The following is a 27,439-nucleotide window of genomic DNA, read 5'->3' on the forward strand; positions in this document are numbered from 1 at the left end:
GCCCAAGTGTGTTTGTTCGCGCTAAAAGGGTCCAACTCGTGGCCCGTTTCGGTGACGAAAAGTCTTTGGAAAACCCAACGATCTGTCGACAACCGCGTCCGCCAAATCACTTCCTATATACCTCTCCCTCCACCTCTTCCATTGTCTGAACCCACTTTTTTTTCTCAGTTCCACATCCACTCCCAGTGACTTTCATAGCGGCGGAGACCGCGAGCAACATCTTCCCCCCGTTTTTTCATCACTCGTTTTCCCGGGCGCATCTTTTCATTACCGGCCCTCGTAGGAAGAAGCCTCGTTTCGCCTCCTCCCCAGCGGGGTAGACGACGAGGAGGGATGTTTCGTTTCTCGTTCTTTGTCCGGGACGCGTTGTGGGTGCAATACGGTGTCTGGAGGTCCCGAAAAACGAGGAAAAAAGCCCGCATTGATACTCCGAGTCGCGAATAGATTCCAAGACTCATCGACGCGTATGGAGTATAAGTATAGCACAGAGAGAGAGAGAGAGAGAAAAGAGTTTGGGTGTACTAACTGCTCGAGATGGAGAGGGGGAAAAAAAAAAGTTGAGATTCACCTGCCGTGCTCTGGTAACCGAGAGAGGGAGAGATACAAGGGACGGGTCTCGAGTGTTGGACCCTCGATGGAAAAATCAATTTTCCGGGATGCAACTCTGGTCTCGCCGGCGTGTAACACCTGCTCTCCGGCCGTCATCTCGACTTCTCGTACGTCCCGTCACTCGTGCGCTGTGGCACGGGAACGTGCCTACGATACAAGCACGGCGGAAACTTATCTCTCCATCGGGAGCAAGAGAGGGGCCAGCGTCGAGTTGAATTATTTCAGGAGTTAGCTCGTGTATGTATATACGAGACGTATCTCATATAGTCATCTTGCCAAGAACAAGTTTATATCGAAGTGTGCTTTGCACCGGAAGGGGGGTAGAATAGAAGGGAGGGAGGGTAAAGGGGTGACGGGAAATAGTACGGAGGGCACCTCGTGGGAGCTTAAGCAAATAGAGATCTTGCACGTGCTTTTCTCGTCTCCTCTGTTACTTGTAACGTTTGCCTTTACTTTTGATCTTTGAAGGTGCGTACGATAGGGTGCACGTGCTACCAGGAGGGAGGGAAAATGGTATTTCCGGGTCTTAAGTAGGGCTAAACCAGTGGATCAGGGAAAAGGGGACGTTGATAAGCTCAGTTCCCCTTAATAACGGCTACGCAATGTATTGTACGCAAAAGTGCCATTTTTTAAAATATACCATTTTTTGAGGAGCTGTACAATGGATTTGATTAATCGGATTGGGCACGAAACAGTAGGAATTTCAATGGCAAACACGACATCCCATAGATTCCGAGAGTGAAAAATCCTTGAAAAAAAAAGCCCAAAGCTATTACCGTCAATCAGATTTCAATTACAAACGGTATACCTGAGCGATTTCACGCTTCGCGTACGACTGAAAAATGAAATTTTCCCTTCACTGGAAGAGAGAAAACGAATTTATTTATGCCAAGGGTGAAAACACCCGAATGGCAACTCATCAATGTACAACAGTGTAATATACAATATATAGTATACAATGGAAACTTACTGGATAGCTAGCATAATTTAAATAGAGAGAGAGAGAGAGGGGGGGGAAACGAAGGAAGAAAAGGGGCCCCGTGCTCTCTCGAATCACCGCCCGTTACCTACTGGCAGCTCTGTAAACACGTTTTTCCGCCCTCCTGTTCCGAATACACACACAAAGGAATAGCACAAGACGAGAGGATAATAGATAAAGGACCACGCGCGCGTCGGCGTATAAAGACGCCACTAGGTGCACAAAGAGAGAGGAGGAGGGAAATAAATAAGACCACCCTCTCTCTCTCTCTCTCTCTCTCCAGAGAATTCAAAGATTCCAGAGGAGGTATAGGTATACCTATAGTCTATACGGCTCCTCGTACCCGTCATGTATATAGAAATCGAAGAGCTGCCAGAGAACGGAGATCGGAGCGTTGTACCTCTACCACTTTGGGCTTAAAATAAAGGCCGCTCGGAGTCGCAGACGACAGGTTTTTCCCTTCTCTTGTTTTCTCTTGTTTTATGCCACTTTTCGCGCTTACGCTCCTTCACTTGGGTGTATACATACACGTGTATGTCGTAGCGTAGTTTTTAAAACGCCCGTGATTTGCAGTCGAGGCACGCGCGAGCTTCGACGTATGCAAAGTGGCCCTCTTGGATTGGCCGTTTTTTATATTTACCTTTTTTTACGAGTTAGTGTATAAGTACAGTTGATAGAAATAAAGTCGTCGACAGCACTGTCGGACCATTGGTTTAAAAGAGTGTAGCGTCGTGGAACACCACAAGAGAGCAATGGGGTTTCAACCAATCTGAATTTCAATACAAGTCGAGCGACACTTGTGACTCCATCGTATCTCCCATTTGAGTTGCACGCGTACCTTATGCAACGCAATTTTCCCATCCAACCCTTCCATCGTATAAAATACCTTCCCTCTTTCCTCCTCTCATTATTATACGCCATTATATCCTTCAATAATGGCACGGTCCATTCCCTCCTCCTATTCGCCGATAGTAGCGATAATAATGTAATAATAATGATGACAACAATAAAAGGCATAACCGTATCATCCTCCCCCTTTCGCGTCAATGTATCTCCATCGCGTCGTCGTAGTCGCGCATTGATTTCAGCCGCCGGAAATCCCCGCGGGAGCAGAGAGACACTCTCGTCTCGTCTCCAATACCCGCGCACACACACAGCGACGGCGACTCTCCTCTGCATTTTATTTCCACCGAGGCGGCAATTTCCATCGACTACGTCGGCTTGGCCATTTTTTCTCTCTCTCTCTCTCTTGCAGAGATCGCCCGGAGAAAAATATCCACGGCTCCAGCCTACAGGACTTTATATAGCTGAGGCTCTCCTTTGTACAGCGCGAGTGTATATATATATGGCACGACGGGACTCTCCAGAGTCGTTTGTAAGTGGCGAGAAATAATTCCATCCTTGTTTTTTTTTTTCCTCTCCTGTTTTGGGTATATTATTCAGCGTGAAGCCACGCGGGGTTTGCTTTATGGGTGGGCGCTAGGGTTTCCATACGACGCGTAGGAGTGGATGGATCGGAGATTTTCAAGGGCCGTTCATTGCGGGCTCTCTTTACAACTCCTGCGTGCGCGCGTGGGGTGATTTATACTCATTGGTTCGGAGAAACAGTTTTGTTTCGATACGACCTGGGCCGGCTCTGGTGCTTAAGATTCTTGTATGGTCTTCCAAAGGGTGACGACGGGCGCTTCGATTGTGTGGGGTATGTACCATTTATCACTCGCTTTTTAACTGACGGATTACACGCTTGTTAATTAAAAATAATAATTTCTATAATTTGGAACATCGGTACCAAAGCCATCGGTTGGATCTTCCACTGGCTTTGAGTGATACAGTTCAGATGATATGCAAGATTTTTGCAGTAATCGGATATGCCGTTTCAATAGATTTATAGAGCCCTTATTTCCTCCAAAGACTCGTACCTGTCCGCATATGATTCAGTGCCAGGGCCTTCCGAGGATGGACAAATTGATTTAGAAGGGATGAAAATACGCTCGATATCATTTAATGGAAATCGATTGAGTTGCGCGCCGTAGCTCGAAATACGCAACTCATGCAAAGGTCGTTTGCCCCCATGTAAGTCCTGCACTTATAGTTGAAAAAAAAAAAAAAAAAAAATGGGGAAGAAAAATTCGTCAAACGGAATGATATAATCCATCAATCAGGGATAACGAACTAAAAAAACTCCGCCCACGCATCGTCAAATTTCAAAGTGCCTTATTGATCAACTCTGATGACGCCTCGCGACGGCCAATCGACCTCCTTGGATAAAAAAAAAAAAAAAGCGAGAGCTGATGGTCACCCCGATCAATTAATTTACGCGTACACGCAGCCTCCACCCTATTTGTATACATCCACCGAACATAATATCCGGTCATATATACCAGGCATGCGCGTAAACACACATTTGCCTCCTGTCCATCTCCTTAGCCTCAGCCAGCGGTACAGCAGCGGCCAATCGATATAATATACCCATCCGAGCCAGCCAGTTTCATGCATATACCCATACACGGGCGTGTATATTTAGTAACACTGTATCATCGACGCATCGGGTTTCCCTCGAAAACTCACTAACGAAGCGTGCCTTGACGGTACACACCACCCTTGGAAAGATCCGCGGGGTGCATTGAAAAATTGTCGAGGGGCACTATTGTTCATCCATCTTTTTTTTTTTTTTTTTTTTTTTTTTCACTCATACGATGGTCATGCAATAAGAAATGATGGGTACGGAGTCGATGGTGGAAAAGTATAATGCTTTGGGGATATACATCGCGTTGGAGGAAAAAAAAAAAAAATTTTAAAAAACGCGCACCGTATATACACACGCTCAATTGTATATCTGATGGATGGAAACCATGGTACTATATATTCCCCGGGCTCCCGGCGATTCCTGGCCAACTGGTACGGCCCGTCGAGTTCTCGTACACGTACATTACGGTGTATATTGTGTATACATTTGACGTCCGAACTGATTTAAAGCGACGTGCGAATAATGATTCATTGTTTCCCCAGAGGAGCGGAGGAAAGAGGATACACCGTTTGCGTGGAAATAAAGGTTGGGAACAATAACTGTTGAAGCTGTTGATTTTTGCGCGAGGCGTTTTCTGGAGTTTTCGCGGCTGAAGTTACATGGCGTTGAGTTAGAGACGGAGGAGGAGGAAAAAGGCCGCACGCTTTGATCGTCTTTTGGACGCAGGTTCGCCGAGCCACTTGCGCAGCCGTGACGGGAATGAAAAAAGGGTGTGCTTGCATGTGGCAGAGAACGAGAAAACGAAAGGAATGGAAAAGGTCCGAAGATGGAGGAACGCCAAAGGGAGCCGTCTTTAGTGCTGCACGTGTCTCCAAGGGAATTAGCCCCCGTAGCGAGTAATTACGCCCAAATGGCCACAAATGGTAATCTGCGCGCGAGCGAGGACGAGACGTTGAAAACTGTAATTGTCGGGCTTAAGCACGCGTGTGCATTAGCGCTACCGTGCACTTGCTCGAGTGTTTCTTTTTTTTTTCAAAGGAGCTGGAGGAAGAAACATTTTTTTTTTTTAATGGGTTTCAAAAGGGGAGGGATGGTTTTGTTGGCAAAAAAAGAAACCTTTTCAATGTACTTACTTGGTTAATGAAAAACAAGCTTGGAACAAGTCATTTGTGTTGAGCTTTGGGATTCTGGACTGTGGAACGGAGAAACGAAACGGTACAAGTATTGTTTGGGACCCAAAAAACAGTCCATTAGCCATGGAACCACTCGCGGTGGATTAAACGATCCCAAAGAGCCAAAGTTCATCTCTCGATGGTGTTCATATGCGACTGTATGCCTCGCAACCTCAAACGAATCTCGCGAGGGGACATAAAAAGGTCGTCCCAAAAGCCTCCCACGACAATCCGGTAAAAGCATCAGCCACACGTGAGACACCCTACGGTGCAATCACGTCCTCGCACTTGGCGCCGACCCTGTAATACCTTATAGTCGTTCCGAGCGAATGATCTAAAAAAAAAAAAGTAGCAAGTAAGGGGGCATTCGCTGTGTTCATCCCTGCAAGACCGCGCGTAATTCGCCCGGCGACGATTTGCTTTCCCTTATCCACAAGTATACATATATATGGAAACTGAGGAGCAAAAGGGGCTGGTGCACGTGCAGGGGATGGAAGGGTACGCGCAGGGGAGACCACGTAAAACGTATATACAGCTACTTGGCAGGTATACAATGCAGTGTGAAAGGGCTGACAGACTGCGACGTTGTAATAGGTGGTGGGTTCCATGTACACTTTCGCGGCAATGGCTTTCGAGAGCTGCGCGGATCGAATGAGCCAGACGCTGAGGTCGCTCCGTGTAAATTTGTCGCAGGGAAGTGACATTTGCTGCACGGTATTCGATATTACCCTGATGCTGGAGTGCTTTTTTTTTTTTTTTTTTTTTTCCTGAATTTATAAATCACACGGGGCACGATGGAAAATTTGTCGACAGATTCGCAGCCTCTGTGTGTTTTTTATGAGGCTGCTTGGGAAAGTGTAATAAGTGACATGGAATTGTTTATTGCCAAATACTTGTAAAAACTAGGGAAAACTTCTTACGCATGAAACAAGTTCAAAAATTGTTTCTGAATCATTCGTGGGGATTCCCTGAATCTAACGGAACACTAGAAAGGTGTTCCTTATTACTAGAGTTAAAAAATCACAAGTATCGAATGAAAACCCCTTCAAACCAAAATACTAAATAAGCAATGACTTGAACTGCCAGTAATTGAAAACTCCCAAAACTATATAATCCTTATGAGTATTCCAGTCAGCGGTTTACCTCGATTGTGAGCACGCACTCGAAATTTCCAAAATTAAAATAAAGAAACTGGAATTTTTTTTGTCTCAAAAGCCAGCATGCACGAGAGTAAAAAGAGACACGTGCATTAAAAAACATTCGGAAGCTCAGATGAGTTGGGGGCAAGATGGGCATGCCCATCGAAGCGTGAGCTTACTCTCCCCTGTAATGTTATACAAAAAAAAAAAACCCGACTCGTCCATTTTTTCCTGGTTAACCAACAACGGTAGAACAGAGGATGAGGAAAAAAAGAGCAATTTCGACGCAACGAAGAAAAAAAAAAAAAAAAAGGAAAAGAAAATTGTCTCCACAGCCGCGCGGCAATGCGAAATCCGCGTTTACACTCGAAAAAATATTCAAAGGGCAGCGATTCCTCTAGCTCGTACACATGTGCGGGAGGAAGGAAAGCGCACAGCTATACCCCCTGTACCTCCAGAGAATGAAGCAGAAAATAAGAGAGAAGGGGGAGAGAGTGAAATCCAAAAGCAGTGGTAAAAAGTACGTATGTATAATACGCCGGTGGTGGTTTCAGCTCGGATGGGCAGACGAGAGTTGGGGCAGGGAGAACGTATGCCGGGCGCGAAATCTAATAAAACTCGCTCTCCCTTCGTCTATACACACACCTCTCGCGCGCGTCTCAAAGCCAGTGAGCGCATCGAGCGCGGGTCTCTGTGGTGATTGAAATGCGTTGGAATACGCAAGATTGTAACCCAGAAAACAAGAATTGAACCGAGAGAGAGAAGGGAAATGTATATATATACACCTCGGTTTCCTTTCCTCCCCCCCTCCTTCTTCCTCTTCCACACTCTTACTCTACTCTCGCGTAATGGCTTGCGACTTTGGGGATTTATTGCCGGTCTCCGATGCAATTTAACGGAATTTCGTTGTACACACCTGTACCGAAGCTTTCTTTGCTTGCATAATATACATGTACCTTCGACCCAAGGCGTTTGTTGTGTTTCCGAATGAAATTTTTTTTTTAATATTCACGCATCGCTCTGATTCCCCGTGCCCCTCTGAAAAACCATCATTTCAATCGAACAATGTGTGCACGTTCGGTGGAAGTGACAGGGACGCGGAGTATTCGCACGGGGGGGGGGGGGAGGGGGGAAAGAGAGATCAAGCTGTCAAACGTACATATTTTCCAAATGCTCTTCATCGAGCGCCCAAGAGTCGATCGACCGATTTCGTATGCGGGAACAAGCAGGGGTCAGGAGGAGCTTCGAAGAAAAAGAGACAGATGATTATTTTATCGCAATGATGTGCATTCGACGTGTACTGTTTTTTGCAAGTTTGACACAACTATTGGGTATTTTACGCAAGAAATGTGTGAAAATGTGTTGAAATTTTATTTTTTTTCCGTTTGTTTGGCTCATCGTGAATAAAGTTTCTGGCGGATGGTACGATAAGCGATGCTCCGCGCGTGATATTTCCGTAACAAGGTCCGAGTCAATCAAGCGGCGTATTAATAACTCTCGACCGAGAGGTTTATCTATTTTTGTTGTGAATTTGGAGGAGAGAAAAATACGGATAAAAATAAGTAGCCGAAGGTCGCACTGGTCGATGGCTTTATAGATTTTTTTTTTTTTTTTTTTTTTTTTTTTTTTTTTTTTTTTTTAATCATATAGCCCTCGAAAGAGATCGAATGATCTTTACTACTATAGCCTTTTTTCGTTGGACGAAAAAAAATATAATATTGGGGACAAAACGAGAACAGCAAAATAAAGCCCGAGACTCATCATCTCTGAATAATACGTAGAAATGCGCGGGGAAAGAAACGAAAAGCACCAAATTTCATTCGCGTGTACGCTACTACATATTCCGTTCGCGTAAGAAGCTTAGAGCTCGTATAAGCGGCTTTTGCTCTGCTGCACGCACGTATACGTATATATATATATATATATACATATATATATATATATATATTATATGAGCAAAAGTGTGCATGTCACTACCACTGGCTTCATATGCCTCTTCTCTCTATCCTGTGTTTCTCTTTTTTTTTCGGACGTCAACCTCCAGCAAATTTATATATATTACTGCACGTGTCTGCAGCTGACGATTAAACCTAACCCCCCCCCCCCTTCCCGACGAGGTGATCCGGGGCACAAGTATATCACGTTATTGTGATTTATTTATCTCCAAAAATACGTGCTGAACTGTTTCGATCGATTTTTCCTCTTTGCGCAGTTCTTACACGCACCGTATACGTCATCGTCCGAACGAGTCGATGAAATTTCACAAACACGAGCGTTAATTGACCAATTGAATAGGCCAATTAAGCTTTGAAATTAATTGGTTGAAATAAAAAAAAAGAAAAAAGAAAGTAAGTATCATCCATACGAACACGGGTAGACAGAAATTTCCGCAACGGCAAAGGTGGTTGGTACATATTATAGTATCGCGCGGTCTTTCGTCAATCAGTTGTACCGTGTAAGCAAGTCGTCGAGAGTAGCCCAACAAACAGATTATGGTGATTCAACTACAAATTTAATAAGGACTCGGCCGAGCAAACAGCGAGAAACCTGCCGAGATCATCCCCCCGCTCCCGCGCGCGACGGCATCGCCGTATAGGCGTTTCAATCAAAATACCAAGTAAGCAAGTACCGCCCCGAGGGTTCATAAATTTTCCAGCCAACGGGGCGGCTAATCTCGCTCGGCTCGCGTCGATCAAGACAACTCCCCCCCGTCGGTGCTTACTCTCCCATTGATCATCGACCACCGCGGCCTGGCATCGGGGTATCGGAGGAGCGAGGGTGTATTCCAAGACATCTCTATTAGAGCCAAGTGCACCTGGTGCCTTTAAAGACGAGGAGGTGATTGTTTTTTTTTTTTTCTCCCGTTTGCAAGGGGGTAAAACGAACGGAAGGGGCTGATGCGCGCCCATTTGTTTTCCCGTATCGGGAGCCTGGGAGCGAAAGAACACATGGATCGTGCGGTGATACCACCGTCTCCGTGGCGATGTCTTTACGGGCAATCTGCTTTTTCCTTCGATGTCGCTATCTTTTTTTGGGTTGACGCGAGTTTTCTTGCCCTCGGGATGGAGGTTGGATTACCAACGGTGGTTTTTTTTCCTCCAATGTACATCTTAAGCTCGTTACGTTTACCCGTCACTTGGAGTTTTAATTATCACCATTGTTGATTGTATGTGACCCTCACGTGACGAAAATGAACGAAACACCCGTCCAATTACAAATTATGACGGACAATAACATCTTATTGTTCCACACGGTAAATATTAAAGATTCAGTTGTTAACTCGTCGAGTGAATGCTTCGCGAGACTGGAAGAACTAATCCTGTTTAATTACGAAACATGAAGATTTAAGTTTTTTTTTTTTTTCTCTCTCCAAGAGGGATGTGCGTATCCCTTGCAACTAATGGAACAGCGGACTACGGGACCATCCATTTACTTCTAACTGATGGTAAAAATTTAAGGATTCAGTTTTTGACTGGTCGATTACACACAAGTATACATGCAAGTATTGAAATAAAAAACGAGGGGGAGAATCGATGGTAATGATTGTAGAAAAAAAAAAGCATCGCGCTCACCTCCTGACTCCGATCTCGGCGTATCGCCCCCTCGGCGGTCTTCCGTTGCCATGATTCCCCGGCGATTCGTTGTTGTTGCTCGTGTACAGCGTGAGTATCTCGCCGTTGGTGTTGCTGACGACCGGTGGCAGCATCTTCTATCCCCGTCCCCTCGATAATATTGCTCAGCCGGGCCGCGACGACGAAACTCCAGCCAGACTCATTTTCCCGGGAGATCTTCCTCTCCTCCGTACCTTTTTCCGCGCTTTTCTTTCGCTCTAGGTGATGCGTACGGCGCGGCGCACCACTGCGACGAGAGAATCCATTAAAGATTGCCGGCTGTACTGTGTAAGTGATGTGTAAAGACACGGTCGCGCTTCTCGCGGGCCTTGCGCGTAAAGGACAAAGAGAAAAGAAGAGAGAGAGAGAGAGTATATAAGTGTTATTGGAGGGCTTTGAACTGCTCGCAATAAGCAGATTGTCGTTTTCCTCCCTTTGTCCTCTCTGTCTCTCGGTTTCGCGTAGCGAGGGCACCGTTTTATGAAAAACTTCCGTGATTTACCGGAGCGAAATTGACTTTTTTTTTTTTTTTTTTTTTTTCCCTTGGCGTCGGCAAAAACGAGCGAGAGTGTCTCTCCTTTACGATGTAGTGTCGAATATACGCGCTTAAGAGTGGGATCAAGAAAAATAATAACCAACTGTCATTTTCTTAACCGTTTTTGAAAATTTTATCCGCTCGCGTACGGTATACATATTATATGGTGTGTACTTCATAGAAAAAGTCACGCCGGCGTAATATTATTGTACTCGGGTCTCCGCCAAAACAAAGAGCAGGTGCTCGAAAAACCATTATCTCTTTTTTTCACATGCCGGTGTGTAAAATATATATATACACATTACTCGCGTGTCGCCTGCAAACGTGTGTGTGTTTAATAAGTACAGCGTGTGCCGTTCTCACTTCCTTTTCCTCTTGATATCAGCGCCGGCAGCTGTTGCCGCCCGTCTTCTTCACTCTCCCGAACTGACCCTGCGTTCCAGAGAACAAAAAAAAAAAAAAAAAGAAAGAAATGTATAGCAATAAAACATCGTGCACCAATTGGTGTGTGGTACATATATATGTATACATAGATGGCTTGGATAAATGCGATCACGGGGCTTTTGTCTTATTCCTTGGCTCTCGAAATCGTCCTTTTTACACCCGCGAGAGGGACGAGCATCCAAAAGTGTACCCGGAGAGGAAATGTCGAGTTTGCTTCCTCTCTGCCGCGCGTAAACCGGCTAAAAGTGTTCATTTTTCCTTCTCGTGTACTCGGAACGATTCGAGATTTCCCTCTGTCTTTGGACGCTTTTGTTTGTTTGTTTGTCCATTTAACGAGCTTTTCTGCCCCGTTTTCCGATTCTTTTCGCTTGCAAGTGCCTCTCTTGCCTTTGGTTTGTTTGTTTGCTCCGGTTGGACGGAGCTTTGCGAGATAATCGCTCGCACGTTGCTGTATAGCTTGGGACGGTGACTCAGCTGGGATCGGGTTATACTTTTTTTTTCTCTCTCTCTCTGGAGTTTGTTTACTTTACACGCTTGTTCGAGAAACTTTACGGTGATTTTTTATGTTATCTTAGTATGAAGTCAATTAACTATATTATAATATTTTATTATCCAACCAACGAAAGCATGTTGTTGACGATTTAAGCTTGCGAGTCTTATATCTGGGTTACGTTCAAGTATTGAAGAAATAATAAAAAAAAAATTATTAGTCAATAAACTGTTTCCAAATTCGATTAAATAGAAATCAAGATTATAGTTGATTTTTTTATAGAAAAGAAACTCTGGCATTTCAAAATATGCGCGTCAATTCTCGATATAGAGGCTAAAGACAACATTCCCATTAAGGAACGTCAACTGCGCGCGAGACAATGTGACCACTGGAGCTGCACTTTTCCAGCGATGCCACACACACATATACCTATATTATCCCACGACGGCGACTAATGTACTTTTCCTAACTTCATAATTACAATACTGTTCGCACGTTTTCACTTTTTTTTTTACTCCTTCGTACCCCCCCACCCACGCTAAATTCCTCCTCCTTGTCTTCCTCCTTTTCCCCGAAGTTAATTAACCACCACTAAAACAACAGCACAGACGACGACAAACCAACAGCATAATGCAACACAAAATCTCCTCCCCCTTTCCCCGGTCCGCGCCATACAACACACAGGCGCTCATCAACTCCTCTCTCCCTCTGCATGTGCGACTTATTGTGCGCGCTTGCATGCATAGCTGGCCTTGTAGATTAAAGATTGTCGCCAAAGAGGGCTGGGACGAAACAAGGCGAGCCGCTGTGTGCAGCTCCTTCGCGATGCGTGGCCTTATTTTATTCGTATACATATATAAATGTGTGAGCGCGTATGAGAAAAGTGCGCACGCGCGCGATTCTCTTCTCCTCGTTGATTATACTTTGCGTACACGCTTTGTGCTATCTTTTTTTTTTTTTTCATTTGCTCCATACATACTTATACGGGAGGGACCGAGCTCGCTTTCGATTTCAATGCGTTCGGACTTGCGTGCACGCGCTTCGATTTACTTTTGTTTTTTGCCGATCTCGATCGAAACGCCGGAGATGAGCGATCGTTTCCATACTTCTCTCGATTTATATGTCCTTTTTTCGTTGCGACTGATTCTCGAGTCGGTATCGGGCTTCGACTGCGAAACGTCACTCGACGAGGTCCTCGAGAGCAAAAAGTCTCTGCGCCCCGTGTTTTCAACGCGCGAGCGTCGTTGCTCCGATTTCGCGTGTGCTCGAAAAATTATTCATCCGCGCCTGTGGCTACACATATTATGTACGTGCTGATAAAATGCCTCGGCGCCCCGATAAATCGGTGATTATTTTAAAACCGAGCCCTCCCCGGCACAAAGTGGAATTTCGCCACAGAAAAAAAAAAAGAAGCGTGCTATGGTATTTATGCGTTTTCAGCTGACCAATAAACTTTGCTTACCGAAGGAGGAGGATGTGAAGAATCTTAAAAACCTTGAAAAACTCATCGCCGACATAATCAACTTTCAAGGTTTTTTTCTTTTTTCTCCACTTCTTCTTCCGAACCCAACCTGCATGTGTATGTACGTGTATTATACATTATATTATATATACACATCCGTGCGGTTTCCGTAGGAATGCAACGCGAGAGTTCTCCGTCAGCGAGATCATCGGCTCGTCTCGCGCTATTTGAGCTCTAAAAACTTGGAGTGGTCGTTCGTACCGTATTTTTTTTTTTTTTTTTTTTTTTTTTTTTTTTTTTTTTTTCTCAGTTGTAGACGACGGCGCTCAACAGACAATAGATGTATTATACGCTACTTGAATGAGTATTTGTTCCCACAAACGTGTAGTGAGTTATCGGTCACGTGGTTTTTTTTTTGCCGTCCCCGAAGTATAAATATACAATGTTATTTTTTCTATAGAAACAAAAACGATTCATTCAATTGTTTGTCAATTAAATTTTTGCACAATCACACATGGATCCCCAAGACAAGTACAAAACCGAAAAACCAAGTTTCAAAAAAAAAACAAGTTGTCAATGCGTTCTTATGACAAAGCCACACATTCCCACGAGAGTCCTTAAGCTGATGTATATACCACGTGTGTATAAACCGCAGCGGTGATACAAGAAAACACGTTATCCCCGCAATAACTGGGCCAATGTACAAAGTTACAGAAACTCTCTCTCCTGCGGTCCCCCGACAAAGCGAGACGCAACGGTGGAATTAATGACCGCGTCGCGCAATGACTCGACCGTTGCGTTACCCATATACATATACGCGGGAGAAAGAGAGATTCGGGATTAAGGGCAGTTAGCCTCGCACACGCTCGTAAATCAATTAAAAAAGCTGCGCCGGGCTCTCCCTACACCCTCTGATTCTGATGGTTTTTTTTTTTGCCCGTATTCATCGATGGCGATTGATTTTGGCACGCGAGCTACATCCATAGGCCCATTGGATGATGACGAGAAAAAAAGTACACGATCTATAGAAAAGCCCGGTCCTCCGCGCGAGCACAAACTTCTCATTACCACCGGGTCTTTTTAATTACAGGCCTCCGTCAAGGAGAGAGAGAGAGATAAGAAAGAGAGAGGGAGAGAAGGTAAAGCTCGCTGCAGGTATTTGAATAACAAATCAGCACTCGGGGAAAAAAGTTCGAGTGGACTCCCGCGAGTGGAATGAAAAGGGAATTTTCCCCGTGAATGGATGCGAGGGGGGCTCGAGCAACCCTATCGTTGATTTTCTAATTGTTCGCCGATCGAGGAGCCCGCGGCGGGGGCCAAATATTTTTACGCTTTAATTCCACTTGAATAATTCACTCGGGTCTCGGTGGCAACGAAACGCCAAACGCCGCTGTTATTCATCGCGCTCGTGGTTTTCGGGAACTTCTCCCGACACAGACGCACTCGCTTATTGGCACAGCGCCAAGTCCAAAAGAGTCAATGTCGCCGAACGTGGCGATGCACGAAAGAATCGTCCAGCTGCGCGGCTCAGTTGCTTATACTCGCGAGGATGATGTTATACATCACCCAAGTGAATAATAGGCGGGGGCGAGAGCCTCAAACTGTTCGTCCATTAAAAAATCGCTCAAAGGCGCATCAAGAGCTGGATGTGGACGCTTTTTTTCTATGCCTTGCGAGCAGCAGTACCTATACACTTTGTCACCTGCGAGGAATACTACGGCGTCCCCTTCCTTGGCGCAGAACCGAGTTATATCCTATACTTGTGTTTCCTCGTCTCTTCCTCCTCCTCCTCCTCCGTAGCCTTGAACCCCGAAAAATCGACGATCGACGAAATTGTCAAACGCATCTGCTGTATAGGGGCTCTGGGGGAGCGGCGCATTTAAATTCGAGTGGAGGAGGAACACGAGGGAGCTGGTCATTGAATCGATGAAAATTTAATTTGCCCTTATCCCCCCCTCCGCCCCATTCTCCGCTACATCCTCTTGAAATCTGATAAAAGGAAAAAATAGGGCGGGGCGGGGGGGCGAGGGGGGCTCGCGGTGGTTCGAACGTTTTCTTCTTCTTTTGGGCAACGGATTTAACGAACCTTTCGCCACTACCGGCGCGCTTCTTTTATCAAGGCCAAGGGAAGCCTCGGAGAGAGTGGCCTTAAGGCACTTTTTACTTCATCACCCCCCCCCTAGCCCCCCTTTTTCCCGATATTTATTTAATGAAGCTTTACTGCCGGCAGATCGATTGTGATAATGTTTGGGAAGAGATTCCCCTCATCCGAGCCATATACGGGGAATTAAAAGATTGTACGTTATAAACACACATATATAAGTCGAGTGGAGAAATTTAATTTTTTTCAATTTAGCAACGGCAAGCGCTACGAACTGAGTCCCGAAAAGCAACAACGACAAAACGAGGTCCCACACACACATACACAACACATCAGCTCGTCCTACTCTTGACCACCGGGTCATTAAGTCATTAGCGTTATTAAATAAAATTCGTCCTTTCGCTCTACTGGTCATTGTCGTCGGAGCCGTGCGTGTACACGCCAAACGTCTGCTTGATTTGCTGAGGCCCAACTCTCGTAATTGATCGAAAAGGCAAACGCTCTCGTATACGTTTGCAGGCTCGATTCGAAAAAAAAAAGCCATTAAAGACGGTAATCGAAGCTCGAGCGAGTAATGAAAATGCTCGCCGTGCCATTGCCCGTAATGGCGCGTTTTCCAAGAACCACGCGTACACATGTCATTATACGTTCTCTCTCTCCCTTGGCCCTTGGGCGCTGCGTCTTCCAGCTAAAGTTTTCCGGAAAAAACTATTAGAGCCGCTCATAAAGAACATGGGTGTGCTATTGTGCTCCCGGTCCATCACAGAGGAGATGATGATCCGCCGTGGAAAAAAAAAAAAAGGAGAGCCTCCAATCAACGCGGATAATGAAACGCAAAACGAGAAGCCTCGGAGCGTACACCCATCGGAACTAAAACAAGGCAACGGTGTCCGAGAGGGGAGAATTTAATCTCCCGCGAAACGCGAGCCTACGAGCTAGTGTGACCCGAAAATAATGTATGCATGAAAAAAAGGGTCGCTGCCTAACGAGCGAGTATAGGGGAGTGAAAAAAAAAAACAAAAAAAAGGAGCGTACATGTATCGTGTTTTTCTCTGGCACTCCGGAAAAAGGAAAAGTAAAAACCGAGGCGTCCTCCCACCCGCGTAGTTTTATTTTCCAAGTGCTGCCGAGACGAGATGGAACAAAGAGAGAGAGAGAGAGAGAGAGTCGATGTTGGCTGAGACGCGAAATTAGATTTCTCGAATTCCGCGCTTCCATTCTCGACTATCGGCTTCTCCGGAAGGAGGACTCTGCCTCCCTTTTTATTTTTACCCAAGAGAAACGGGGGTGGCTCTCCCTCGATTTGCGGGTATACACACGACTCCCTCGAGGGACTTGTATATCCTCCTCCGGTTCGCGGGTATATCGTTTTCGCAACTTATGTGTCTTTTATTGATACACGGTGGCACATGCGTGTATATATATACACACAAGTCCCATACCTTTTATTGTGCAACGCGCATGTGTATCCTTTTCACCACACAATATGTGTATATTAAGTTAATGCACGTACGTGTGTATATACACGCATTCTACCGACATGCTTTCCTCTTCCGCGTTTTCGCATAATCTCATGGCTGTATATATATATACGTTGCCACGCGCGTGTGTGTATACGTATATTGCGAGTTTTAACGCGACTTACACATTCTTCCCGCGGAGCCAAGGACGCTTCCTTTTGCCGTATATACCTATGATTCACGGAGAGAGAAAGATACATCGGTGAACGTACATTGTAATATGTGATACGTGTACGGTATAGATGTATATGTACATACGGAACGATCGAGGTTCGACGATCGCTGAAAACAAAGGACGCGGCTCCATTGGTAGGGAACTGTTAGCCGCGAAAACATCGGTCCGAAACGATGAGGGTCGTTTGAAATCTGGGGGAGAATCTCGCGGAAAGTATCATCGTCTCGAGTCGTAAAACTCGTCACCTATACTGAAAACGCAGAGATTACGGCTAAACTAGTTCGCGGAAATGCAACTCATCCGAAAACGAGATGGAGCGAGTCCATCCGATTGGTAGGTACATAATTTGCAGCATGAATAAAAAAAATTGATACTTTCTCTTTTTACGCTACCGATTTCAAGCCGATTTCATAACGGATTTCACGTGGATTCACAATTTCAAATAGGAGACACCCGACAACCGGCTCCTGCTATGATAGACAAAAATAGCATAGAGGCTCTCTCTATCGACTTATCAGGCCGGATCGGCCGCTCTATAAATATACCCCCAAGCGCGCTATCGGGGCAGGATCGCCATCTCTCCGCGCGGCAAATTAACGCAGCCTCGGTAGGCTATCATTAGGAATGGGATGGCGAGAAAAATACACGAGCAACGGTATACAGTTGAACCCTGTGCAATTACGTAGTCTGATCTATCTGTGGAAGCGACCGAATGATTCACCATGGAGATTCGACTCTTTTTTTTTTTTTTTTTTTTTTTTTACGGGTGAATCTCGTCTTCCGAGCTGCGTTGCATTTCCGTCGTTTATGGCTTAGTCTCTCGTCTTTGGTGATAAAAACGGGCGCGTGTTGCGTGATAAATCCGATTGCATTCCGAGAGGAAAGCCGAGGTTACGTATAGCGCTTGTTATCGCGAAACGACCGGAGTCGCTTGTAGGAGGGGGTCCCTCTTTGTTTTCCCTTTATTTGGTTCGATGGACTCGAGAGCGATTTCCACAAGTTTTTCAGATGATCACGTATTCTTTTTTTTTTTTTTTTTTTTTTTTTTTTTCATTTCAACTGATTCCCGGGAACAGTGACGGAAATATAAATATGTAGAACAAGTGTACAGCGTTGGAAGGAATAAATCATGACTCACTATACATAACATGACGCACGATGACACACGTGTATTTATATGCGTACAAAAATATATACATCTGTCGCGTTGTTCGTTAATATAGAAATGATAAATCTCGACTATGTATATAAATATAACAATAGCGCACCGGCTCGCTCGGTGCACCAATGTAACGAGTGAGCGTCTCCCAAGGTCTGCGAGCAAAAACACCCATCCCTTCCGTCCGTCAGTTCCAGCAACTCTTTGCTCACAGAGGAAGAGTATACTCTGAAAAATCAGGATCAAAAAGGCCTATACCAAGAGAGAGAGAGAGGGATGGGGTGGGAGCATCGGCTCGTATGGTAGCCGCAGGAAGGGCGATTGCGTCACCGAGATAACAGCCGCGCGGCATCGGCGGTACAGCGAAGGAACGCGAGGATAAAAAATAAATAACGCGGACGACGACGAATGTAAAATAAAAGGGAGCCGGCCGGAAGTCGAGGCTGGTGGAGCGCAAAGGAGGGAAAAAAAAAAAAAAAAAATACGCGAGACTGGACTCTCTCTCTCTCTCGTGTAATGGGTACTTACCGGGTGCATTAGGGAGAAGAGTGAGAGTAAAAAGGTGGTGCGGATGATATGCCGGCGTGCTGACTTCCGCCCAGCTGTATAGCTCGCGAGACTTTTTGCGGCTTCTGCCGAGATTATTCAGTTTCCCTGTAATGGCCCTTGGTATACGAAGCGAGTGGCTTTCTTTTTTTTTTGCAAAGGTTTCGGGAGAAAAAACAGATGATCCGATGTTCGTATTGCCTCGCGGTTGATCCGTTCATTGCGAGGACGTTAATATTTTTTCGGTGGTGCCGATTCGAGCGTAACGGGGGTTGTTTTTCATTTTTTTCATTTTTTTTTTTTTGCACTTCGTATCAGATGTTGCACGTCATTAGGTGCGTGTGATCGTTTGCGTGATGGCAGGAAGAAACGCGGATGTTACGTCTGATTGGTCCTCAGTTTTTTGTTCTAGTCTTCGATCTGTTGTAATTATCATCTAAACTGCAAAACTATTGGTACTTGATGAAAAAAAAAGTTTTTCTTAAATAGAAAATCGCGAAAATGAACTTTTATCTTTCCACGTGTCAAATCACCATAATATTGTGGACTTGAAAATGTATAGAAAGCAGTAACAAATATATCACAGTTCACTCATCTTAAATAAAAATAAACAAAATCTTGGATTAGTAACCATCACAAGAGGATTTAATTGAATTACATGATTTTATTTGGGATAACTATAGGGATTCACGGTCCAATGTATACAGTTTAGGACATCCGATTGGTTTACTTGTATAAAATAAAAATTTAACCATGAAGTACCAATCATAAACAGTAAAAATGACCAGAAAGAGGGAGGGAGTGTTGAAGATGTTTCCTCAACTAAACTACCCAGCCAATCAAAACAAATCTGGCCCTCCTCGCGTTTGAAAAGCCAAACTTTCATCTCCTCGGTGATAAATCTTTCTTTTCCTTCCAGTATATGTATACCAAAGACAAACCCCCAAATCTAAATACCACGTATAAACGACCATCACGGACATAGACACGTTTCCAGACTCTGTGCTTCCTCGCCAAAAGCCATTATATCCTTTCTCTCTCTTTCCGTCCGATGAACTACGCAATACACGCAACTACGCGCGAAGGAGCGACGAGGAACATCTCGAATATCGGAGCGCTTCTACGGCTGCCCCGTTAATTAAATTGGATTACGATCGCACGGCTCACATTTCGATGGCTTTGTTATAATAAATATACACTCGCTTGTACTTTGGAATAATTGTGACGTCGAGGCGCACGCCATCAGGAAGTCGGATAAATAAAGCGCGTCTTTTTTTCTTTTTTTGTTTTTTTCGGGCTGTTAAACACAATGGGACTCGCGCGAGTCGAGTTTTGGATAGAGACAAAAGAGCAAACGAATCACCTCCCGGTCGTTTCGTCTATTTCGGGCGGATGCCTCCGAGAGAGGGAAGCGGCCACTCGAGAATCACGGCTCTTTTCCCCCTCCCCAACGCACTTGTCTTTAATTTCTTTTTTTTTTAATTAAAATATCGTTCCGCCGATGTATATACCCGCAAACAGGTTTCCTCCTCCTCGCTTTCATTTTTTCGCTAGTCATAATCGAGCGCACAGAGCCCGTTCAAGGTTACCGGGAGCCTGCGCATCAGATGGTCGAAAGTTCAGCCGACGGATGAGCCTGGAAATCCTTTTAGCGCTCGTATGAGGTACATCGGATTATTTATCTCCCCCTTTTTTTTATTTTTCTCGTAGATGTAAGTGTCGTCGATATTCGCAAGGTTAAAAAATCAACGTGAAAGAGAAAATATATATATGGAGTGCGTGAATCTCGACAGAACTCGTATAGTGTTGCAAAAGGGAGAGGAGCAACGCGAGAGTCTTTAGTTGACTTGTACCAAGTGATGCCCGCGTGCTTGGGATGTATGTATCTCTTTCCGAGATTCATATAAATATACGCTTGGGGGATGAATTTAAAAAGTTTTATTTATAACAACGACGCTCGAAAAAAAAAAAAAAAACAAAGGGAGCGATCCTTTGGCCTGGGTGTTAATTATCATCAATGGATCTCTCGAGAAAAATTTACGTGTCTTATATAAATCTCCGGGAAGAAAAGAAGAAAAAAATTGCACAGCGGTCTATAAACATGTACATACGCGCAAGGGATAATTAATCTTGTACATTGTATTGTGATTTTGTATATTATTGAACAATCGGTTTTACGGGGAAAAGTCTTGCACCAAGGGTACACGTGCGCGAGAGTAGGTATGAGCCTCTAAAAATAATTCAGTGAAAGTAAAATCGACGCGTGTACTTGCATGCACGTATAGCCGAGTGAACGGCAACCTGCCTTCGAAAAATCATTTAAAAAAAAAAAAAGATCCTCAGCCGCACTTAACAGCTGTTACGTGCATGTGTATATTTCGCTCTCCGCGGCCAAAGATAACCGTACATGCACGCCTTGCTTTGCGAAGAAAAAAAAAAAAAAAAAAAAAATCTGGGAGATCGTTGCGCAAGCCCACGTGCATATTGGAATAATTAACCGAGTCACGAAAATTTACGGGCCCCTGCACGTGTGTGTTATGTACACGTACGAGGGCTTGGGAATTTTTTTTTTTTTTTTTACTTACGACGCTGGTGTATTTCTTCTTTTCTGCTCTTTGAATTCTCTTTCGACGAGCAAAGGAGGAGGAGGAGCCCGTCGAGGCATGCACGGACTTGTCGAAGCTGAATTTTTTTTGTTTTGCGCATTCGAGCGTCGCTCCCGGAGAAGAGAACGGACGCGTATTGGGTCCCTTTTAACCCTCCTTTCTTTTCTTTTTTTTCTTTTTGTCATCTCTTCCGCCTTTGCGTAAAGCGCACATGTGCCACTGAACGAACAAACGTGTCTGAATTCGCAGATTTCTCTGGTCCCTTATTTCGTCATTTGCCATTTTTTGTCTTTCGAGCTTGCAGGAATGGTTTTTGCGTTTCCTCCTAATTTTTTTTCTTTTTTTTTTTTCCATTGCAGTTTCATGGTTATTAATTTTACGTTCTGATGTGAATTATATAATCTGTATGATCTGCTTTTCATGAGGGATAAGGGGTAGAGAGGGACTTGGTCATTTAGCTGGCAAATGATAATTTTTCGCGTATTAAACGTGAATTGCAGGTCAGGTCTTTCATCGTGTAATTGATTTCAAACGACCTGCATATATTTAGATTTAAAAGAGTCATCAAATAGAAATGTTTCGTAATATGAACGCTTCCATGTTAAAGCATTGTTTTAAAAAATTGATTTTTTTTTTTTTTTAGTCAAATTAAAAAATTCAATGAATTACCTGATTATTTCTTGTTTTTCCTCTATCAATAAGTTATTATCAAGTGAACGTTTCAGTATATGCCTATAATGTTATTCAAAAAAGTTATTCACCCCAACACTTGCTTATACATTAAAAATTTATTTAGTTTTATCTTTTGTATATATTATGTGGGTTATTTTAATTTTTTGAGACATAATTTACTATTTATTGAAAGTTTTTAAATAAATAAAGTATACATCACGACCAATTTTGTACGAAAAGCTGCTTCTACCTTTTTTTTAAATATGGAACATTTGATAATAAAAAAATGTGTATATCGATATTAATAGACTCTACCTCAAGTTATAAAATAAAATTTAATACATATAAAATAGAAAAAAGCTTATGAGTTAAGTTATTTAGAGTTTGAAAAAAAGTTTTTTTATCAATAAATGATGTATAATATATAAAGTCGTATACTTTGGTTGGTATCTTACATCAAATTTCATGAGTCACTGGCTAAAAAAATAATTGATCATGTGTTTAGGTAATACCGAAGAGGAGGGGAGAATACGAATAGTTTAAGGAAATCAAGTGTGAGACGAACGTTATATATATGACCGTATGCGTAACGAAAGCATGAAATATGGCTTTGAGCACGTTTGAACTTGTATTCGTTACACTTTGAAAAGCGTGTTTGTAAGTACATGCTGTACAATGATTCCATTAGGAAAATTGAAAAAAGCTTTTTTATCCAATGTGCCCTAAATGCTTCCTTTACTCATCGATAATTTTCATTTATAATATGTAAAAAATTATTTTTTACCCATAAATGAATTTTATAATTTACTAAAATATTGAGAGGGCCGAATAATGTTGAAGTGCAAAATATTTAAACACTGTTTTACCAGTAGTAGTAATATTAGCTCGATGAGTTTCAGAAAACATTTTTGTTAACAATTTGAGAATCTTCGAATTTTTTTCTTGTCACTCATTACAATTTTCATGTAAACGCTTTGGTTGATAATTATGTGAAAATTTTATCCTCAAAAGCCAAAGAACTGAAAGATGCTACAAATATGGAATCATTCAAGTGATGGGATTGAAAAAACCTCAGCTCACAAATGTTTGCCATTGGAACACAAAAACTTAACGTAACAATGTGCGATTAATGATAGCACAGATGGGATGCGTATAGATTAAACGTTATAAATCTATGTGTACCTAGTATATAGATGGATTCAACCACATCTTTGTTTCAAACAAAATCGTAATTCCAATCGCTTATGCGATATAATTCATCTATTTTAGACGAGGAAGCAAAAAAAAAGATTTCCAAACACCACCAGCCTTGAAAACAGGAGCGGGTCCATAGCGTCTCGAATAAAACCTCGCAATTCAGCCCAATCAAAATTAATAAACGCATATATATGCACGCGCCTGAATACGTGTATACGCACCGTTACGGCATGTTATTATCCAAAGGAAATAAAAAGAAAAAAAAAAAAAAAAATGCACCTTGTACATCCGAGAGAGCATAGTTCCCACCGTGTGCTCTATAGAAAAAAACGAAAACTGTCTTCAGAAAAAGAAAGGAAGGAAGGACGCGCCTCGGTATACCCCATTAAAATAATCGACGCCAACGACCGTCCCCTTCCTCCCTCGATTACAGAGCACAGTTTACCGATCCCCCCCCCCACACACACACACAAAGTTTGTATATATTCGTACACCCGCATATTCAATAAGTCAAGAGAGACAAGTCTCGTCCCTTCGCTCTAATTTCCTAATATACGACTCTCCAAACACACAAACACACTCGTATCTCCTCTTCTTCCGATGTGCGCATAAACTTATAAATATTTTTCTTTTTCTTTTTTTTTTCCCAAGTTCCGTCATCTCTCTCGCGCCCGTGCCTTGGCGTATCACCCGCCGAGTAAGTAAGATTTATTCCAGCCGCGTAGACGCGATTTGTTTGCGCTGGTGTTATAATATGAGGAAATCGACGGGAGGAAAAATGCCCCTGCTCGCGATCGCTTCCTCCGGCACCGGTGCTGCGGAGCCATTAATTCTCTCTCTTACTCTCGTTTTGGCCGCTGGTGCTTCGAAATTGTGTTTTTCACGCCGGCTTATCGCGACCGATTTGTACTTTTCCTGCTTCACTGCCGATACTTTTTCTTTTCTTTTTCATATTAAGGAAAAGTTGGCGGAGCGAAGAAAAGAGGGGACTGATGGATCTTCGCCATTACTCGGTTTTAAAAAGGGCAAACTGGGGCTGTCACCCGGTGTATATTCAAAATCATCGCAACAATGACGAAAATCGTCCCCCTTCCCTTGGATAGTACACCCACACTCCGTCTCCGGCGGAAGCGATTTATGCCTCCCGACCGCGCACGCGAATGGAGAAAAAGCTTCTTCTTCAATCCTCCGAGTTTAAATCGACTTCTTTTCCCGATGTACACGCGCATGCCATCTTCCAACGTGTGTGCCGAAAAGTTCTCCGCCTCGCAAACAGGGAGGTCAGAGTCGAAATGTGTGGACGCGATCCAGACGCAAGTATCGATGAGACACTGATGGAGCATACACTGGTTGGATGATTGGACTCGTGAACATTAAAAAAAAAAAAGCCTTTCGTAGATACAGATTATAGTTTATGGGACAAAAGTGGAGTGGGTCGTCGGAAAAAGGTATACAAAATCACCAAGCGTGACGATTGCCCGTGGATATTATTGTAAGATCGGGTGAACGGCCGATCGCGGAAAAACGAGGGACGCTCTGAAAAACACGGCGAATCGATAAATTGTCGAAAACACACAAGCCATAGAGCATATCTCTCGCACGCGTTTCGTGTTACCCGAAAGTGATTATGTAACGAGATATCCTTGTACATTGTGCCGATTTTTCAATAGAGACTATATATACTTATTCTCATCGTAGGGGCTTTGAAAAGTATACGTGTGTATAAGGTAATCACAAGTTCGTGGAAACGGAATAATATCGCGTACATTTATGTGGGAAAAACGAAGAGAGTAGGGGCCCCAACAACCAAAAATACGATTAATTAGCAAAAAGTGTACCTACACTGTTCCACTCGGAGTTTGCGTGAACGCACGACCCGGTGCATTATCGTGCATTATGCGCTTTGCCAGTCCTCTCTTTGCGTGTGCCATTGTGTTATACATTATTAGCCCAACTCATCGTCGTGTGCCGACGTCACGAGAAGCACGCGACATTAAAAATTCAACTCTTCGACTAGCCTTTTACGTAATTCATGGCAAGACCCATCGTTGCAAACGTAAGGAAAAAAAAAAAAAACAGGGTTTTGTCGTCGTCATAGTTGCCAGGATGATAATTTGGGTTTTCTCTCCCTCTGGGGTGCATCGACACCGTAGTTATATATTATAAAACCAACGCGTTTGCGTTACCAGCCTCCGCCTGCTATGCAAACAATACCTCACGCTCTTTTCTGTTTGCTTACACACGCGCGCAACATCATCGGCTTTTGTAACGTTTGAGCCGCTAGTGATGTGTAGTATTATACTTGTGTATGGTGAAAAATCACCGGCGACCGATCCAGTCAAAATATACACACGCGTCTCATGCGCGCGGCAACGTATGTACGAGTTATTTTTACCCGCGATACTTACTTGTTTTTTCCCTCTTTCAGCCGATCGCGTATAGGTATACATATATGTGGCATTGGTATTCCTTGCACTGCGCTGTACGTATATAGAGAGGTTTCACTCCGTAAAAGCGCAAACCGAGTCTTTTTAGACGGGGGAATGCGAAGAAGAAGGAAAAAACAGTGTGTGCCAGATAGAGCAGGTATATCGAGGTTAGCAGCGATTATGGGAATACGCTGCTTCCTTTTTTTTTTTTTTTTTTTTTTCTATTCTCTAAGGAAAACGTATATAGATTGTACTCTGTGTAGCGGCCGATGAGCAAACGCGTGGTGTACATTGGTCATTCAAATGTAAATTTGGGACGCGCCAACAAGTGTGTGCACAACGCCGGACTCTCCTTCTTTATATGTATATATACTACACAGATAACAGATATACTACTCGTGTTTGAATTTAAACGAGTTTGCGATGTACCGTGTCTTTCCCTTGCACACGCATCATTTACTTACGTATATCAACAAACGCGCACGGCCAAGTCCGACATGGGAAAATTTATCGCGCTTGGGAAACCGATTGAATTTTCCTTTTTTTTTTTTTTTTTTTTCCTCTCAGCGCACTTTTATTTTATCGCCCACGCTGGAAACAGTGGGTTACACTCTCGTTCCATTGGAATAACGTGTCTCGCAATCCAAGTGCAATTATATTAATATTAATATGCAATGCCCAGCTTGGGTATGGCTACTTGTGTACTCTTACGTTGGATCAAAAGTACTCCAGACGTTTTTTTTTTGTTTAACTTGAGCCCAGCACTGCAGAGACAGGCAGAGAGAGAGAGAGAGAGAGCACCGCGTGCATTGTTATATTTCGCCTCTTGACAAATTCCAGCGCTAACGCGCGCGCCTGTGATCGATAAACACCTGAAATACATGCCCGTCCGTCGAACCTCACCCCCTACAGGAGGGGAGTGGAAGAAAATCCATCACCATTCGCGAAAACAATTCAAGTGTCCCCTTCCCCCTCCCCTGGAAATGTTGATATACTTATGGAAGTACTTACCCTTGGTTTGATTGTCGAACCATTGGGCCTAGTCGGTGTCTCGCGAGGTAGACCGTGGTCGCGGGTGGCTCCTCGTTGCCATGGAGCGCCGAGCCAAGAGTGCCTTATAACAAGACCGTGTTTTTTCACCCCCTCGTGGACAAAAACAACTGGCGCTTCTTCGCCGGTTGCGCAACTTGTGGACTTGTTTTTTTTTTTTTTTTTTTATTTAAATGAACAAAACAATAGATTTAAACGGAGTCGCGGAGAGAGAGAGACATCACACTTGCATTTAAATGGTAACAATCCAACTATTGGCACGGTACAACAAATATTGCAACGGGGGTTTGGCAAGCTTGGTTCAGTTCGTCGCGGTGTCAATATCGTGAGCGCTCAAACTTTGTGACAAGCGAATGAAAAAAAATAAATAAATAAAATGAATTGATAAGAGAGCGATCGCTAAGTGAGATAAGAGAGCGAACGCGAGCCGCGACGCAAGCGACGTTCACGAGGGTACTGACTGGGCCGCCGGACTTTGCTGGCAGTGCTGCCTCCTTCGCGCTCTCTCTCTCTCTCTCTCTGATGTGCGCGTCTCACTCCCACGCGATCGTTTTGAATTTGACGAAAGATAGAATGGGACGGCGCATGCGTGCCATGTAACATCATATCGTACTCATTGGACGGTGCAAGCTTCCCTTTTGGTGCTCGGTATAATATATAAGCACTAGTACGACTGCAGTTGCATAGTATGTGGGCACAGTTGAGGATACAGTGACGCATACGGTGTGGGCGAGAGAAAGGGAGCTTTTTTCTTTTTTTTCCTTCATCGATCGGTTCATTATCGTGGGCGCAGGTGATTAGTTCGGTTTTTACGGTGATCGTTTATCGGTAGGGTTCATGTTTTTTCGAGTATTGAGTGAAAGAAAATGATATTTTATCATTTTGATACCATTATTATTTTTGGCTCAAAACTAAAATTAAAATCGAGATTGGATCTCGAAATCGAAATGGCACCTTCCTGTACCCGACACTCGTGTGTTTTATCTTCCATTTGACAATTTTTTATCGCTAGAGAAGTTTTTTTCATTTTCTCCTTTCGTAAGCTTAATTTTATACACTAGATGAGCGATCCTCAG

The 27,439-nt window shown here is 43.8% G+C and overlaps 1 protein-coding gene and 1 long non-coding RNA gene across 2 annotated transcripts in view; both read right to left on the bottom strand.

Annotated features, from left to right (window-relative positions):
- spri (Src homology 2 domain-containing protein sprint) overlaps positions 1-10,153 on the bottom strand; it is a 52,017-nt gene extending 41,864 nt beyond the window's left edge. The window contains exon 1 of the mRNA XM_014352701.2: positions 9,939-10,153. Coding sequence (XP_014208187.2) covers positions 9,939-10,072 — 134 coding nt within the window. The 5' untranslated portion in view covers positions 10,073-10,153. The remainder of the gene's footprint in view (positions 1-9,938) is intronic.
- Positions 10,154-10,163: 10 nt separating this feature from the next.
- LOC149374225 (uncharacterized) lies at positions 10,164-26,524 on the bottom strand. Its single transcript, XR_016293151.1, has 3 exons — positions 26,325-26,524; positions 10,876-10,944; positions 10,164-10,224 (listed from the first exon to the last, which is right to left on the bottom strand). It is a non-coding gene; the product is annotated as an uncharacterized LOC149374225 (long non-coding RNA).
- Between the last annotated feature and the right edge of the window lie 915 nt (positions 26,525-27,439).

This window comes from Copidosoma floridanum, unplaced genomic scaffold (assembly GCF_036245765.1).
Source record: "Copidosoma floridanum isolate Cflo_tuat_1 unplaced genomic scaffold, Cflo_Japanese_pri ptg000021l, whole genome shotgun sequence".
Taxonomy (NCBI): Eukaryota; Metazoa; Arthropoda; class Insecta; order Hymenoptera; family Encyrtidae; genus Copidosoma; species Copidosoma floridanum.